This window comes from Ambystoma mexicanum, chromosome 2q, assembly GCF_040938575.1.
Source record: "Ambystoma mexicanum isolate Mex_15411 chromosome 2q, UKY_AmexF1_1, whole genome shotgun sequence".
In the NCBI taxonomy this organism is placed as follows: Eukaryota; Metazoa; Chordata; class Amphibia; order Caudata; family Ambystomatidae; genus Ambystoma; species Ambystoma mexicanum.
In genome coordinates, this window is record NC_090924.1 from 884688690 (window position 1) to 884705629 (window position 16940).

General features: G+C 46.7%; 1 protein-coding gene across 4 annotated transcripts in view; it reads right to left on the reverse strand.

Moving 5' to 3' along the window:
- Positions 1-16940, reverse strand: part of MYO3A (myosin IIIA) — a 2295212-nt gene that overhangs the window by 1169407 nt on the left and 1108865 nt on the right. For all 4 annotated transcript variants that reach the window (XM_069648154.1, XM_069648153.1, XM_069648152.1 and 1 more), the window contains one exon: positions 10100-10310. In XM_069648154.1, coding sequence (XP_069504255.1) covers positions 10100-10310 — 211 coding nt within the window. The remainder of the gene's footprint in view (positions 1-10099; positions 10311-16940) is intronic.

Consider the following 16940-nt stretch of genomic DNA (forward strand, 5'->3'; position numbering starts at 1 on the left):
ATGCCATGCATGTTTGGTGAGGCTTCATTCAATGTGTCCCTTAAAAGCTGTTGTTCATTCATTTGCCAGACTGATTAGAAGTGCTGTTAAGCTTGAGAAAATCACAAGCCGGCCTGCCCAATGTTAGTGGAGTTCGATATCCTGGTTTTTAATCCAGTCGCATTAGGAAATCCTCTGATTCTGTGCAATGCTGCAGTTCTTACCATCATCAGGCCAGGAGAGGGTCAGCCCAGCTTCGCCCGCCGTCTGCTCCTCTCCTCCCCCCAGCTAGAGAGACACGCAGTCTATGCAACACAAAGCTGCGGAAGGGTGAGGTGTGAACAATCACCTCACCCTTTCCTCCAGGCAGCAAGGTGCTACGCACCTAAGGAAACCAACAGTCAGGCAGGGCCCAGGTTCAAAGACCTGCCCTCCCCCAGGGGGCCAGACAGTCGGCTATCCGGCCGGGGGCTGGAACACAGAAGCCCCCACTAGTATACATATCAGAGACCCAGGGCCTCCCTGGGTCCTATAAATGAGATCCGCATGCTCTGAGAAAACACAATCAGTTTGCGGACCCTGAACGGGGACCCAAACAAACAGGAGGTGCACTGTTTACTCGGTGCCTTCCAACCTTTGCTTCTGAAGCAAACTCATAAGTTTGTTGTATTCGCAGCGTCTTTTGTTTCCCTTTGAACATTGCACTGTTCATAATCATCACACGGCCGGGAAGCGAGCGGCGAACACTGAACAAACAAAGAGTCTCCTGGGACGTGCTGAGGGGAAGCAGGATTCCAGCTCAGCGTGAACAAAGGAAAAAGGAATTAGCAGAGCAGCCCAGTGTAGAGGATGTCTTTTGTCAGCTGTCAATTTCAGGTAAGCCGCCACGCCGGGTTGCGAACGGGAAATAGAATGCGTATTAGCTAACCGCGTGCACCAATATAAACATCCATTGGCAGCCGCTCTCCAGCAGTCTCAGAACGCGCGCTGCACGTCAATTACAAAAGAAATATTGCAATCTCAAATGCCAGGCTGCAGGGAAACCTCGCTTTAAGAAACGAAATTGCAAAAAGCCGGAACAGACATTGAAGCAGGTCCTTTGGCGTTAATAAACAATACACAGACAACATTTGTTTTATACAGCATTTTTAATGCATTACTAAGGCCCAAGCTAGCAACGGGCACACGCGAGTGAGTTACAAACAACAACAAAGCATCATTTATACCCGGAACTAGAACCCAGGCACAAAGAAAATTTAGCTCAGCAAAGACCATTGCAGCGAGGCAGTTGTCTGAGCATAAGCCAAATATTTATTTGGGGCAACACTCTAACAGTTACCCAGCACGGGAAACAGCATAGCAAGCCCACAAGAATCCACAAACACAACAACAGTCATTTTAGTTAAGGGCGCATGATAGCCGGTCCAACATAACAGCGAGTAGAGAGCTCGTTTTTGATAACTGTGCAGAGCCGGCTGACAGGGCCAAACCCAGCCTTTCAATTTTCTTTCTTTTAATCAAACAGGCTGAAAAAGAACATGGGTCTCAAACGGAAATTGCAGGAACCCGCAACACCGGCGCAAAAACCCAAATCACCTCACCTTCTGGCAGCCATCGAGGTGGCGAACACTATGGTTGGCCATGGGTCAGGGAGAATATGTACGGCCTACCAAGGGAAGGCCTACCCATACCACCCAATCAAGATGACTACACAACACCACCAAAGAGAAAGAAAGTGACAGAAGGCGCAAGAAAAGGTAACAAAAAACTGGCGCAATTATGTGAGAACATGTCAGAAATGCAACAATTGTTGCGCGAAATGAGGGGTAAACAATTACCCCACACAGGGGAGAAGGGACCCACAAACCCCAGCATACCCATAGAACCTACCATAACGGTGACCCACCCAACAGCAACAAGCCCAACAACAGCAGCCCCAGCCACACCACTGCCACAGGTGCCAGCAATGCCAACAGCTGTCAGCACAGTTGCGCCTACAGCAGCCACAACAGACTACAGACATAGCAACGATCTACAATGCCCAATTAGAGTTAAAATTGAAATCCTTCCAGACTGAAATACTGAAGAGAAATAAAAGATGGAATATTGACACCACAATCAAAGAGGCCATATGGGCCAAAAAGTTGATAGAAATCTTTTCACTTATAGAAGCCCAATGCAAAGGGAAAGATGCTTTTAGGGATCCCAGAAAGATAGAGGAGAAAGCCATAGCCAGAAATGCCCAGGTAGAACAGAACTGGGATAACTGGTTACAGGCCTATGACATCTTGGCAACAATATACGAGGAAATATTCCCCAATGATGGCAGAAAGCTATGGGCATACATGGATGAAATAAGAGAAGTAAAAATTGCTCAAAAAGGGCAGACATGGCTAGCATATGATATCAGATTTAGGAGAAGCATATCAGAGAGGTCAGCCATAGAATGGGACGAGGTCCAAAATGGCTTATACATGCTAAGCGCCGAACCCCCATCAGAGGAAGAGGCCCCACAAACCATCTAAAAAAATAACAAAAATGCACAGGGCCCCAGAAGCAATGATAACGAGAAACACAAAAAGGGGGAATAGCCCTTTCGGAAGAACCAGCCATGGGCGGCTGAGTCTAATACCCACAGGCAGAACAAAAACCACTCAAAGCCAACATTCCATGCAGGAATTTTGGAAAAAATCCTTTGCACTTGGGGTAAGGAATGCTGGTACAAACACACTTGTCATACGCGCTCGAGCCGGGCGTTGGGTTTAATCTGTGAGGTACCCGCTGAACGTGGTTTGCAAATGCATAGCACGTGGACTGGGCAGCCAAGTTGTGCCATGTTTTGAGGCATATTACACTCTAGATCAGGAGGCAAAGAAAACTAAGGGTTCTTTCCGAGACTGTTCCAGTCCCATGACACCAACGGCAAGGTGGTAATGTACTATGCCATCTACTGTTTTTTTTACCTTTTTCTCATAGACTGGTTTTTGAGTCATGAAATATACCAGTTGTGAGGAAGCTTAGACTGTCCTGATGAATGTGGCTTTGTTAAAGTTAGGCCACTGAAACCGGTCGACAGTGTTTGTTACATCTAAAAAGGCACCAATTTGCCTATATTTTTGCTTGAGCAAACCATTTTACATTGTCCCACTTTCCGTTAGTAAAAAATCGATTCCATATGGAAAGCAGTGACTGTATTGTCTTTGTCTGTTGTTGGAATAGGAATCCATCCTATTTCTCTCGTCTGTCATTTTAACCCGAACAACATAGGGTCAGTGTGACAATCAATGGGTTATTAAAGAATTGTCTATCCCATTAGATGCCACATGAGCCCCTAAAGAGGAAGAATTGATCCTCTTTACCTTCCTGGGTGTGCTTCTTTTTCTTCCCTTTTTTACTGGTAGTCTCTTCCGATTTAAGTCAATCTGGAGGAGAGTAGTCTGGGACTCACAAGGTTGAATGTATTACACACCATAGAAGTTGGTAATTTCATTCTTATTCTGTCACTATTAGACAGGCGTTGTAACACTGCAACCTACCTGAGAGTGCACAATAGGCAGGGATAGTACTCTTGTTTCGCTCTATCCTTCTGTCTTCTGCCACAGCCTTGTTCTATTTTTTACGAATAGACTCAAGTCCACACCACAGTAATCTTTGGGTTTGGTTTTATCAACTGGACCTTGTCTTGGGTCTTTTTGTCGGCTGCTAGTAGCCTTTAACACAGATGCGTGTTGCCTAATCTTTTTGTGTGAACATCATCTACTAAGTGCAATACCCTATCAACTTTGTAGAATCTGCCCCATTGTTTGGTTATAACAAACACACTTGCACAAACTGCAACGGTGACCACGCAGCAAGCAACTGCACCAGAATGCCAGCCAAAAAATTCAAAAGACTAGCACCAACCACACCCCCGCCCCAACCCCAGGCTTCGCACCAGACAGAACCCCCATCAACTCAAACTATTTTAGGGAAGCACTCATGAATTACCCGGACAAGGAAACCAGCGAAGCAATCAGGCATGGTTTAACCAAGGGTTTCATCATCCCTTTCAAGGGCACAGGGTCACAGACCATCCCAATGAACCTGAAGTCAGCCAGGGACAACCCCCAAGTGGTGGAGAGCAAAATCAAGACGTAATTACTATTAGGCAGGATTGCAGGACCCTGGGACTACATGCCCCTCAAAGATTACATAATATCACAATTAGGACTGGTCCCCAAAAAAGACCCAGGGAAATGAGGTTAATTCATCACTTATCCGATCCCAAAGGCCAATGACTAAACGACGGCATTCCACACACGGAATCCGCAGTATCCTACACATACTTCCAGGAGGCGGTAAGACTCATACAGGAGTGTGGCAGGAACGCCCTGAGGGCCAAACTAGACATTGAATCCGCTTTCAGACTGCTGCCAGTCCACCCAGATTCCCAACAATGGCTAGGTTTTACTTTTAACAACAAATTCTATGTAGACAGATGCCTCCCCATGGGGTGCGCAGTATCCTGTGCCCTATTCGAGCAATTCAGCTCCTTTTTTCAATGGGCTTTCCAAAAACAGAGTCCAGGTACCAAAATAGACACTACCTCGATGACTTCATGGTAATGGGACCAGCAAATTCTGAAGAATGCAACATGGATCTGGCAAAACTAGAAGGAATGGCCGCACAGTGGGGCATACCTCTAGCAATGGAAAAAGCGACCAAGCCAGCCACCAACATAATTTTCCTGGGCATTGAAATTGACTCGGCACAGGGCTTATGCAAGATCCCGAAAACAAAAATAGCAGAACTCCTGGAGAAAATACAAGGCCTGACAGCAAAATACAAGGGCACAGTTAAAGAAATTCAATCATTAGCAGGTAGTCTCAACTTCGCAGCCAGAATAATCCCCCAAGGTAGGGTATTCTCCAGAAGTCTGGAGCTAAAAATCAAATCATACACCAAACCCCACCTACACATCCAGCTAGGCACAGAGGTGAAACAAGACCTGGAAATTTGGGGGAATTTCCTTAAAGAGTTCAACGGGTCTTCACTTTGGCGAACGCCTTTGAACACATGGACAAAAAGGTTCCTTTTCACCGATGCAGCCGGGAGCAAGGGGTTTGGAGCCATACTAGGCTCAGAATGGGTGGCAGGACACTGGCCCAACCCATGGAAACAGGCAGGGTGGACTAGGAACATCACCCCCTAGAAATATTTCCCAATTGGCTAACATTACACATCTGGTGCAAGCAGCTAGCTAACACAGAACTCTTGGTCTGGTGCAACAACATGGCTGTAGTAGGCTCAATAAACAGATGGTCTACCAAATGCCCTTTAGTGCTGAAAGTCCTACGAGCCATCACAGCAGTCACACTACAAGAAAACATTGTGGGCGGATAATAACATTGCAGATACTTTATCTCGCTTTCAGTGGCCAAGATTCCGGGAGGGAGCGCCACACGCCCAGGAACAGATGACGCCAATACCAGCGGAATGCTGGGCAATAATGGGAAATTAAAAATAACGGCATCAACGCCAGCGCCAGAGAGCCCAGGCAGGGATGCCCAACAAGAACCAGGCACCTCAAAAACGGGTGCCAACAACCCCTTAGGTTTCCTAACAGAGATGGCAGAGAAAGCACTGGCAAGCACCAGCGCAGTACAGTAAGTGCTTACAAACAGTATTTAAAGCCACAGGTTTAAAGCATGTAGAGTTAACAACGATTAAAGACATAGAAATATTTTTAAAATGGGCACATAAACAGGGCTTTAAGAGAGACTGGGCAAAAAGACACCTAGTTGCAATCTCATATTTCTCAAAAATACGGGGTGATTCAGACCTGACCCAGAATGTGCTCATTTCTTACGCAATGAAAGGTTGGGGTAGAATAGAGGGCCCCCAGGCGGACACCCGCCGCCCCCTGGATTTCAACAAACTGGTCCAAATTGCAAACCAACTGGAAGCCATATGCTGGCATCCATACGAAATCATATTATTCAAAACAGCTTTTTTCCTGGCATATTTCGGGGCTTTCCGTGTTGGAGAGCTCATCGCCTCCAGCACCAAGGCCACCAATGGCCTGCGTGTCATGGAGGTCAGGGTTAGACAGAGGAGCGTCAGCATATAAATCCAACAGTCTAAAACTGGGGCCAAAAGAACCATCAACGTTTGTTGCATTGATGAGGCAGCAAACTGCCCGGTATGTATCACCAACCTGTATTACACGCAAAGGCCCAAAGTAGGGGGAAGGTTTCTAATCCACAAGGACGCCTTGGCACTAAGCCGCTACCAATTCAAAGGGGTGCTGATGAAAGCAATCAGCAAAGCAGGGTGGTACCCCAAGGGCTTTGGCACCCACTCCTTCAGAATAGGTGCCGCCACCTCAGCATGGCAAGGAGGCCTAGCACCTCAACAACTAAAAAACATAGGGGGATGGAAGTCAGATTGCTACAAAAGATATATCAGACCACAGCTAATATAGCCATCCTCCCTCATTTTTTCTTTGTCCCCTCCCCCCTACAGAAACAACAGGCGAAGGGAGAACCTCCCTCCAATCAGCATGGATAGTCGGCCACTCATTTATCTTCAGGACGGGCCGATGGGCAGAGGAGACCAAAGAAAGGCCACCCTTCAGAAACACCATTGCTTCGTGGTGGGGATACAGAGGCCTACGATGGGCCGATATCCACAATACACTAGCTGAACTGGTTGCATACAGAAACCCACTAGAATTTCTGGTCATACACCTAGGTGGCAATGATCTGGTTTCCATTGGAAGGAGAAATGTATTCAAAGACATTTGCTCCTCCCTAGCAGGCATTTCACACAATTGGAAGGAAACAGAAATATACTTCTCGGCCATCCTACCCAGAAGGAAATGGCAAGGGGCCAACTGCTACAAATCTTTAGACATTTCCAGAAGAAAACTCAACAGGGGGCTAGAGAAATTCTGTACAGCAAGTGGAATGGGCTTCATAAAACACCCGGCCATTACACTGGGTGACCCGGACCTTTTTCTCAAAGACAGCACCCATTTATCTAACCAGGGCATGGAACATTTCTTTCGAGAAATTACAGCAACTCTAGCCTCCAGGGGGTGTCGCTAGGAGATACTTTCGGGTGAACGCGGTCATCCGCCAACCTGGCTACGTGTGGTGGCACGGGCCAGAGGGGGTAACCCCATGAACCAGTGCCCAAAAGAATGTTACTATTATGATATGTGATTATAGTTATCTCCATAACCATATCTGTACAATAAAAACCTACTGCCTTTTATTGCCAACACTTGACAAACACTGTGTGAGCCTGATTATTCTGGGTGAGGGTATGGGGTCGGCCATAGTTATGCATGCATATGGGTTCAGCAGTTATGGGCAATGCTGCAGGGCCGCCCAAAGTGAGGCAGGGTAACTGCTGTTACCATCAGCAGGCCAGGAGAGGGGCAGCCCAGCTTTGCCCCCGTCTGCTCCTATCCTCCCCCCAGCTAGAGAGACACGCAGTCTATGCAACACAAAGCTGAGGAAGGGTGAGGTGTGAACAATCTCCTCACCCTTTCCTCCAGGCAGCAAGGTGCTAAGCACCTAAGGAAACCAACAGTCAGGCAGGGCCCAGGTTCAAAGACCTGCTCCCCCCCCTCCCCAGGGGGCCAGACAGTCGGCTATCCGGCTGGTGGCTGGAACACAGCAGCCCCCACTACTATACATATCAAAGTAGTGGATAATAAAAGAGAGCAGCATGCTCTGAGAAAACACAATCAGTTTGTGGACCCTGAACGGGACCCAAACAAACAGGAGGTGCACTGTTTACTCAGTGCCTTCCATCCTTTGCTTCTTTACCACAGAACCCTCCCACACTACAAACAAGGGAGAAGAACAAAGAAAAAGAGGTACAAGGCACTGTATGGTGCCCACAACAAGTTGTGGGACATGAGAAGGCAGGCACGGGCCAGAGGGGGTAACCCCAGGACCCGGTGCCCAAAAGTATGTTACTATTATGATATGCGATTATTGTTATCTCCATAACCATATCTGTACAATAAAAACTTACGGCCTTTTATTGCCAACACTTGACAAACACTGTGTGAGCCTAATTATTCTGGGTGAGGGTATGGGGTTGGCCAATAGTTATGCATGCATATGGGTTCAGCAGTTATGAGCAGCCCAATTGAAATAACATTGCCCGGCTTCGTGGGGCACTTTCAGTCTTTTACTTGAAACCCCCCTCACTCACAAATAAAAAGAATTCGCAAAAGCGTTTCACTCTTTGGTTTCAGGCTATGGAATGTCCTTCCTAAGGACCTTCACCTTGCCTCTACCATTTTCAAGCTTAACATTTTAAAACGTTGCTGTTTGTCAAAAGTACAGAGATTCAAGGTGTCTTTTTAGTTCTATTTTTCGAGTTCCCTTTATTGTTGTCAATTGTCTGTGGTGAAGGAGAAAGGCAGGAGTGGGTATACCTTGGATTTTTTTCATGTATTTTGGTTGCTGGTGTTAGTGTTCTTTTCGGCTGAAATTCCTCTTCCTGTTTGTTTGTTCGTGCTTTCTTAAATATTTAACAACTTTTAACTTTTTATAGCTGTCTCAAGTAGCACCTCTTGCGAATTTCAAGTCTTTCGCTTGACCAATGCTTTTATTGGTGAGCCAAGGATGTCTTCCAGGGAGTCTTTTGATACTCCTCGGTCTTCAGCGGACTTGATAAGGGCATCGTTGGGGCTCTTCTATATGTTATGCCTCAAATGCAGTCCCATCTGTTATCTGACATACCCGAATCTTACAGCTGTTTTTTCGATTTGAAACAATTGAAACATCTACCAAGACACTGAGAGAACGTGTCATACTGTAGGCATGTCGCTTTGCACAGCAATGGACTGAAAAGAAGTGTCAGTTAATCTATAAACTACTGTTGCCAATTTGTGCAGCAGCTTCCAACAGAGTGAGGTAATCAGCCCGTTTCATATCGTTCAAAAGGTGTGTTACACTGGCACGTGCTAGCACGTTAACAAGAATATGCGTTTGACGTGCTTTGCCTCGATCCCAGTTGAAGGTAAGTTGATTGGACCTTAATGGAGAGCAAGTTGGTGACAGCCATTGTTTAACAGGGCACCAGTGCTGCACATTTCTTCAATAAAAGCTCCAAGAAGCAGTTAAGTTATGCAGGGAGCGCTCTATCAATAACTAAATAAACATTACAACAATAAAATGTAATTTCCAAGTAATCAGGTAGGGAGTTCACAAGCAACACCATCTGAACAGAAGTCAGCTGTCATGAATGCTGTGACATTTCCTTTAGAAGAATGCAGCTGCAAAGGCTTACATGTACTGTTTGTGGGTCTGTTAAACTCGACCAGGTAACTACAAGTGATACAAACATATAGAACAAGAGGAAGCCGGGAAGGAGAACGAGGAATTGCAACAGAAGGAGAAAGGAAGGGAAGAGGAGGAGAAAGTGGGATGAAGGGAGAAGAAGGAAGAAGGAGGCTTCTGCAGCCTGTAGTTCCACAATTTGTTTGGACTACGCCTCTCCAGAACCCTGTTTTCTATGAGGGCGCATAAGGGGGCGGAGGGGCGGTAGGGTTGACGTGACTTTCATGTATGGTCCAGGGGCAGTGGTATCACTAGGGGTGAATGGTATCCTCTAAAATTCTGCCCTCCCCCACCCCCACCAACCTCAGCTGGTCTAATTTCTCTGCACTGTCTGCAGTGCTGTGTCCACCAGCACAGCACACACACAGGGCCACAATCAATACTGCAGCACAACAATGAAGAGCTGTTAAGTTCCCCCTGCAGCCAGGAGCAGCTCCTCCAATCAGAATGTGTCACAGGAAACCCCAAATGATGGGCTAATTAGTGACTTAATGGTTTAGTGCCTACATTCTGATGGGAGGGGAGGGGAGGTGCAGTTGGATGTGTTAGTTGGTGTCCACATAAGGTTCTCTGCAGGAGTGCTTCTGATGTCACACATTACCCTTATATAGGCGGGCCCCCTACTTTTGTCTGTGGCCTCCTCTGTGCCCCTCCTAAATTTGATTACTGGCAACGCCACTGTCCAGGGGATGTAACGAAGTACACGTTTCTACATTAAACATGCTCATTTCATTTTTGGATTAGGAAATACACTCGTTTTGCATTTGTCCGCTTACCTTAGAAGTTTATCCGGTTTCAGTAAAGCGTTTATGCGATTGACAATCCAGCTGAAAAGGCGCCCGTACAGCGCTTTGCCCATGGCGTCTCTGACGTCAGAGGCTTTTTCCACGTTGTTGGGCCGGATGATTGTCTCCCCTCGAGTCACGACGCAGTGCGAAGTGAGGGCTTCCTGCAGCTCATCGGCCTGGATACAGAGCAAGGCGGCCGCTGCAAGAAACATCACCAGAGAGTATTACCAGACTGCAAAGCGTTCTTTAAACACACAGCAAACACAACACAGCAGAAGCAGGGAGTGATCGAGGTAGTCAACCCTACTGACTGCCAATTAATAACCTAAATGTCTCCACACATTTTTACTCTACAACCAAAACAAATGGGGATAATGGAAAAGGCGTCAAAACATAGCTTATTCTTCTGTAATGAATCGACCCTAGAGTGTGGGCTTACATGTGTTCTCCTATACTGCAATCATCAGAACCTTACAAAGAGCGTAAGCATGGGAGATTCAACATAGGTCCTTCATGGAAAGAATGTTTATCAGCGGTCAGGTCCTAAAAATGTTAAGTGGGGGGACTCATCAACAAATGCAATGGGATGTGATGTTGCCAGAAACAGCGAAAGAGGCACGTTTCATTAAATTGGCTTTGCCTAACCATCCAAATTGCAAAGGACGAACGGCATTTGCCTTTCATAAAATCCACACACACACAAACCCAAGAGCGGATATTTTCTTCTAATAGTGTTTTTGAAAACGTTGAAAGGTGTGCATGTTTTAAACTCCAAGAACCAATACAAATGTTTGCCCTGGGACTCGCAGTACTGAAATGGGAGATTTCACCTTTAGTTGTTTGTTATTTTTCTTAAGGGTATAAAGTGCAGTGGTGAAGTGTCCAACTTACAAACCGGATGACGGTGGCTTTGCTCCCAGAGGTCGGCTTTAATTCATAAATTCAAAGAGGACATTCGATGTTTCTCATTTTACCTGGGGGCCGGGGGGACTGAGTCCACCCTCTGAATAAAGTGGGTGGACTCCGTCCCCCTGCATGTACCCTCTACTCGTGCCCTGATGTTTATACGTCCTCTGCATGGACTAAGTGACCTATATTGGCAGTTTGAACAAGGAGCACTTTACACAATAGAATATACGGGTGAGTGTTTGTGTGTGTACAGCCAGCGGGCCCTGCCATTAAACCCTCGCCACGCCAGATCGGGAGAGTCTTTCAAGGTCTCCCCAGAGCTGCCGTGTTGGGAGAAGGCGCGGCAGGCAACCTATTGAAATTAAATGCAGTTTGATCAAGGGGCACTGAACACAATAGAAAATGCGGGTGCGTGTTCCTGTATGTACAGCTAGCCAGCCTTACGACATGGCGGCCACCCTGTCATTAGACCCTCGCCACGCCAGCTCGGGGGAGTCTTTCAAAGTCTCCCCAGAGCTGGCGTGGTGGGAGAAAGCACGGCAGGTGCCCTATTGAAATTAAATGCGCTGAGCTCAGTTAATAACACTAGGGAGCCTGCCATTCCTATTGGAAAATGTGGTGCCCCCCACTGCCGCACGACATGGGGTGTGCGGGGGGAGGGGAGCGGCACCACATTTTTTACTTGCTACCCAGGGCCCTGCAGCTTCTAAAGCCAGCCCTGTCAGTGTGTAGTATGTGTGATATATCATGAAAGACTCATTTCTCAGAGATAAATTTAGAACCCGGCTCCAAGTTATCCGTACTTCGATAGGGGAATCAATCCCCACAGAGTAAATATCTAGGGCGTTGTTGCACCCCTTTAAGCTTAGCTTCATGCAAGGTTGAAAAAAAAAGCTCCACAGGGTGACTTTAAAAATATTAGGTTGAAGTGACAGCGTTTATGGGTTTTGGTGCATGAAGCAAGCATGTCTAGCTACATTGCTATAGCATACATTAAAAGGATTCACGTATTGCATGTGCTTGGAGCCATGACATTTCAGTAATGAACAGCTGTGTTTTGAAGGCAAGCGTCCCCAAACAGCACGATCCTCCCCGCAATGAGAGACAATGAAAGACTCTCCCAAAATGGGAATAAGGCCAAGACAGAGTGTGGGTGAGCGTAAATGGGAGTTTATCAATCAGAATAGGGCATGCAAAGAACTCTGCAAACTCCGAGAGCGCTCTCTCTGACAATAGCAAAGACAGGCGTATATATTTACAAAAAACGTCATAAGAACCTACACACTATAGGGGGCACAAATTCATGGGGATTGGGTGGCGACGACTAACTATAGGTGCTGCTGTGATGTGGTTGGCTTTGGCTGGAAGACGTCATTGGGCAGCCTCGTGGGTTGGGCTGGGCCTGGCCGGGTGGCGGAGTTCATCCAGGCGGTGTTGTGGGGCCATCGTGGCCAGTGGCAGAGATGAATGTCTCTTCCTGACTTATTAGCCCTATGCCATGCACACCGCAGTCATTCGAGCATTTTTAGCATTATCTTCTTCAGTAAATCTTACAATAGGTTATACAACAGGTTAATGCAACACAGGAGGAATGCACCTTGTGAGGGGACTGTAGGTAATACGTCAGGGCATGGTTACCAGTGTCCTGTTGACCGGGGCCATAGGTCGAGGGGCTAAGCTTCAGGGCCTGGCACGGGCGGTACATGTCTTTCTGCCTTGTTAGAAGTTGTTGTGGATGTTCCGCTGTGTGTTGTCAAAGTGTTGGGTGTCTTTATTGCACAGGGCCATAAGTCTGAGGTGGTCCGGTGGGTTGTGAGGTTTACGAGGGGGCGCGTATGTTCAGGCAGAGGTTTACTGCTGTGCTGTAAATAATGCAGGTGGCGGGTGGTGGCCTTGGGTGCTACAGAGGGGGTTACAAATCTTTGAAGCGGCTCCAGTCTGGTTGGGGGAGGTAAAGCAGCGCGGCGCGGTCTCTGCTCTCATGCCTTTGGCAGCCTTCATAGGGAGGGAGGGGGAATGGCCTTGCAAGTATTTCCCAAAGGTATCTCCCTCGTGTGTTGCTGAGATAGGTAAAAACATCAAACATTTGAACATTCTATAATACTTATTCAAATCCTTTTAAAACATGCATTTCAACTTTGCTGGATGTGTCTCGATTATACCCAGTCTGAACACCGTATTCGTACACTATGTTTTAACAACTACAGTATTTAATTATATGCATATATATATTTGCAGTAAGTGAGGTAGTAGTCGGGTTGGTGGAATACATAAGAAATGACTCGCCACTGTACGTGGCGGTGGTGGCACATAAGAAGCTTAGACATACACACATAACTAGTGCATTTCTTGCGCATCCTTCACATGAGTTCCACAGTCTGGTTACATTCGTTTTCTCGTGTATTCTAGCAGCATTAGTTCAATTATGGCGCGAGCCCATGGGGTGTAAGTTTCTCAGTAATACACGTAACAAATAGATTCTTGGTGCGTTCCTTTATTATTAGCATCCAACTGCAATGGTATATGCTCATCATTGCTTATATCATGGGGGCATGATCTCTTTTACTTATACATCTTACAGGCTTTTATAATATAAGGGATTTTATGAGAGGAAAGCATCCTTTGCAAGTAGTTTAAACATTAATATACGAGGATTGTCAGGCCTGTGACGACCATTTTACTGTTCATTTTATTTTGCCTAGGCCTGCTGGCCGGGTCATGCTGGGAGCGATGATACGATACACTGCGGAAGGTGACTGTTACAATGTTAGTGCATTACACTGGCTCATGTCCTTCTGGTTCGTGGGAACGGGCTCGCAGCGGATCTACCAGGGTGCTGCGGCAACAAGGATGACTGAAACCCTCCAAGGGTGGGGGCTGCTCTACAGCGCGCTGAGCTCACACCATCTTTACCAGACAAAAATGGTGTCTAGGCCTAGCTAAATCTTAATACGTGTGGGCAATTAATACGTGCGGGCAATGTCTCCAGTGGGTGAGCCCTCCACCACCTGGGCCCGGGTGGCATGAGGAGACGCCCAAGAGAGCCATAGTCCTCACCTGGGGAGAAAGTGCAGGCGAGGGGGGTCGTCTTGGACCAGTCCTCCCCTACATTTCCCCCCTTTCGTTACTAAAGTAACGAATTCTTTAAATCTTCTATCCTCCTACATTCTGCCTCGTCCATCACTGCCTCATCCCATGCCGGAGTTCCTTTGATGGGCATCCATGCCCTGCACACTGCTCTTAAGCTCTCACCTCTCCGGGCATATTCATCTGGAGTACACGTTAGATATATGCACCCACCATCTGCTTCTAAATCTACCCAAACTTCCTCATACCATTCTAGTATACGGGGCTCTTTGATGGTGGTGTGCCACAACTTATCTACAATATCTTTATCGTGGTATATGGGCACCAGTTGGTACCTGGGCGAATTATCTATCCCTGTTTGTACTTGTGCTTCTTGCATTGTTTTTATTGTCCCGTGTGAGTTGCCCATTGTCACCATCATCATTGCACCATTTGGTACTGCGTTAGCACAGACTCGAAGACCCACCTGGCACAGGCAAAAAAGTAGAAGAGGAACACAACAGCTGGTATTAAAAATTTCACAGTTGTTCCAAGCCATGAGGGAACCCAGGAGAAGATGTTGTCGAACCAGGCACTCGCTTCTGCTCCACCTTCCATTTTCATTTTTTCTCCTAGGTTGTGGACTGCTTCGATCACATGGGACAGGGAGCCATTCTCTGCGTCCTCGGAAGGTACGAAAGTGCAGCAGGCACTTTCTATTTTTCGGCAAACACCACCGTCCATCGCTGTCAACAGGTCCAGGACATACCTGTTTTGCATGGTCATTAGTCGTAAAGCTCTTAGTTCGACTCTGATGATATTGAATCCTTCTTCAGTGTCGTTCGCCAGCTGAATCAGTTCCCAGCGTGTTATCTGGAGCCATTTTGCATTTGCCCTTGCTTGGACACTTGAGACTAGTGAGGCAAAGAATGTTTCTGCTGAGCTGAATAATCGATATTTGTCTGGGATCTGGGCCAATAGTTCTGATGATGCCTTTGATATGTAATTTGATGCTCGTCTTTTACGGGTCAGCACTTCTCCCTTGCTTCCAGAAGACAGGACATATATTTGTGACTCTGCAGTGGGTTGAGCCACATTCTGCATGCGTTCCTGTGTCCTTTTGCTCCCATCGATGTGGCTTTCTGGTATCACCATTAGTGCCGAGTGCAGAGTGGCCATTGAGCAGCTGCCACTCCATGACTGGGGGAGGTGTAGGTATGCCTGTTTGCCGCACACCCAGTACGTGTCCATGAGGGCCGCAGTCCCTTTCTTTAGGTCTGGGATGGTGAGGGTCTTGTTGCAGCTCTTGTTTGTTCCCATGGGGGTTCTTCCTTCCCCTTTAAAGCACAGTTTATAGTCCATTTCGCTCTGTAGTTTGAACGGCTTTTCAATGGCAGTTACCCAAGTTAGCTTTGAAATGTGTTCTCTCCATACTGGTGTACATGTTTCCTCTATCCACTGTAATTTATCCGGCGCCACACCTCTTAGTGCTTCCGCTTTGCACATCACTTCTTCATCCTTCCGCTTGTTGTCAGAAAGAAGTGTCCCTCCTATCACAAAAAATGGTTCTTTCAAACATACTACTCCTGTCGTTTTTGGGTAACAGGTTTTCTCGTTCTGCAGCATTTGAAAAGTCACTTCGTGTGCCTGGAAGGTGTTCTTAATCCTGCACAGCGTGAGATGAAGAAGACATTGGGCATCCACAATAGGCAACTCTTTGGGTAACAATACTTTGGGTGTACCTGATGCATGGGGGATGAGGGAACAGACATAACAGCTTTCGTTTGTTGTCTGTTTAGCTGTGGCACTCATGTCTGCATACCACTTATTTGTTTGATGGGGGTGTCGTGGGTCTTCCATCTTATCTAGACCTAGCCCATAGTACTCATCATACTTCTTTCTCCCTGTTTCTCTCTTTCGTCTGGTGTTCTTGTTACTCATGTACTTCCCAACCCCCTGAGCAGTGGGCAAACTAGACCCCCCTTTCTCATTCCCGCCCCCCTTGGCCCATTCATCATATAGTATTTCGTGCATTTCTAGTAGTTTTTCGTTTTCTTTCCTGACGCTATCTGGCAGATTGTTTTTTGGAATGTGGGCAGGCTTGCTGGTGGGGGTGTCATACAACCATGATATGGCAGACGGGTTTCGATCGTTGAGACTATGGGCATTGTAACTGGATACCCCTGGTGGAGACACTGTGTTGCTCTGCATTTCACCATGTGGCTTTTCTCTTTGTGCGGTCACAACACTTGATGGTGTGGTATGATACCCCCAGACAAGTTTAGTTCCGTCCCATATCAAAAAATCACCTTCCCTTGTATTGACATCTGCAGTTGTATTGGGCCTGGTGGTACTGTTAATTGGTCTAGTAGTGTTATTACTCCCTCCCCCCTCGTACATCTCGATAGAGATGAACGCTATAAACCAATATGTAACCAAGCCAAACATTATCATAAAAAACAATGTGATGCATACTGATAATCCACACTCATACGAATATCTACATCTTTTATATACTAATTCTCTCATTCTACTAATTCTATCCGTTGCAGGCTGCCCGTTAGATGCCATGGAAGCTCCTGTTTGAGATATAAAAGTGCATTAAGTGCATGCATGTAAACGTTTTGCTGGCACCATCTGTGCCAATACATTTGACGGGGAATGGAAGCGGGAGGGGGTGCGGGGGAGGGGTATTCACAGACAAGGGTATATAAAAGATATAATATTATTATTTCATTAATTATACATCACTCACCTAGATAAAAAAAGAAATCCCACACACACACCTTTTTTTTTTTGTACTATCGTTGTCAGGCATTATTTCATTCAATTCCAGTGCTGACATTATTCCATT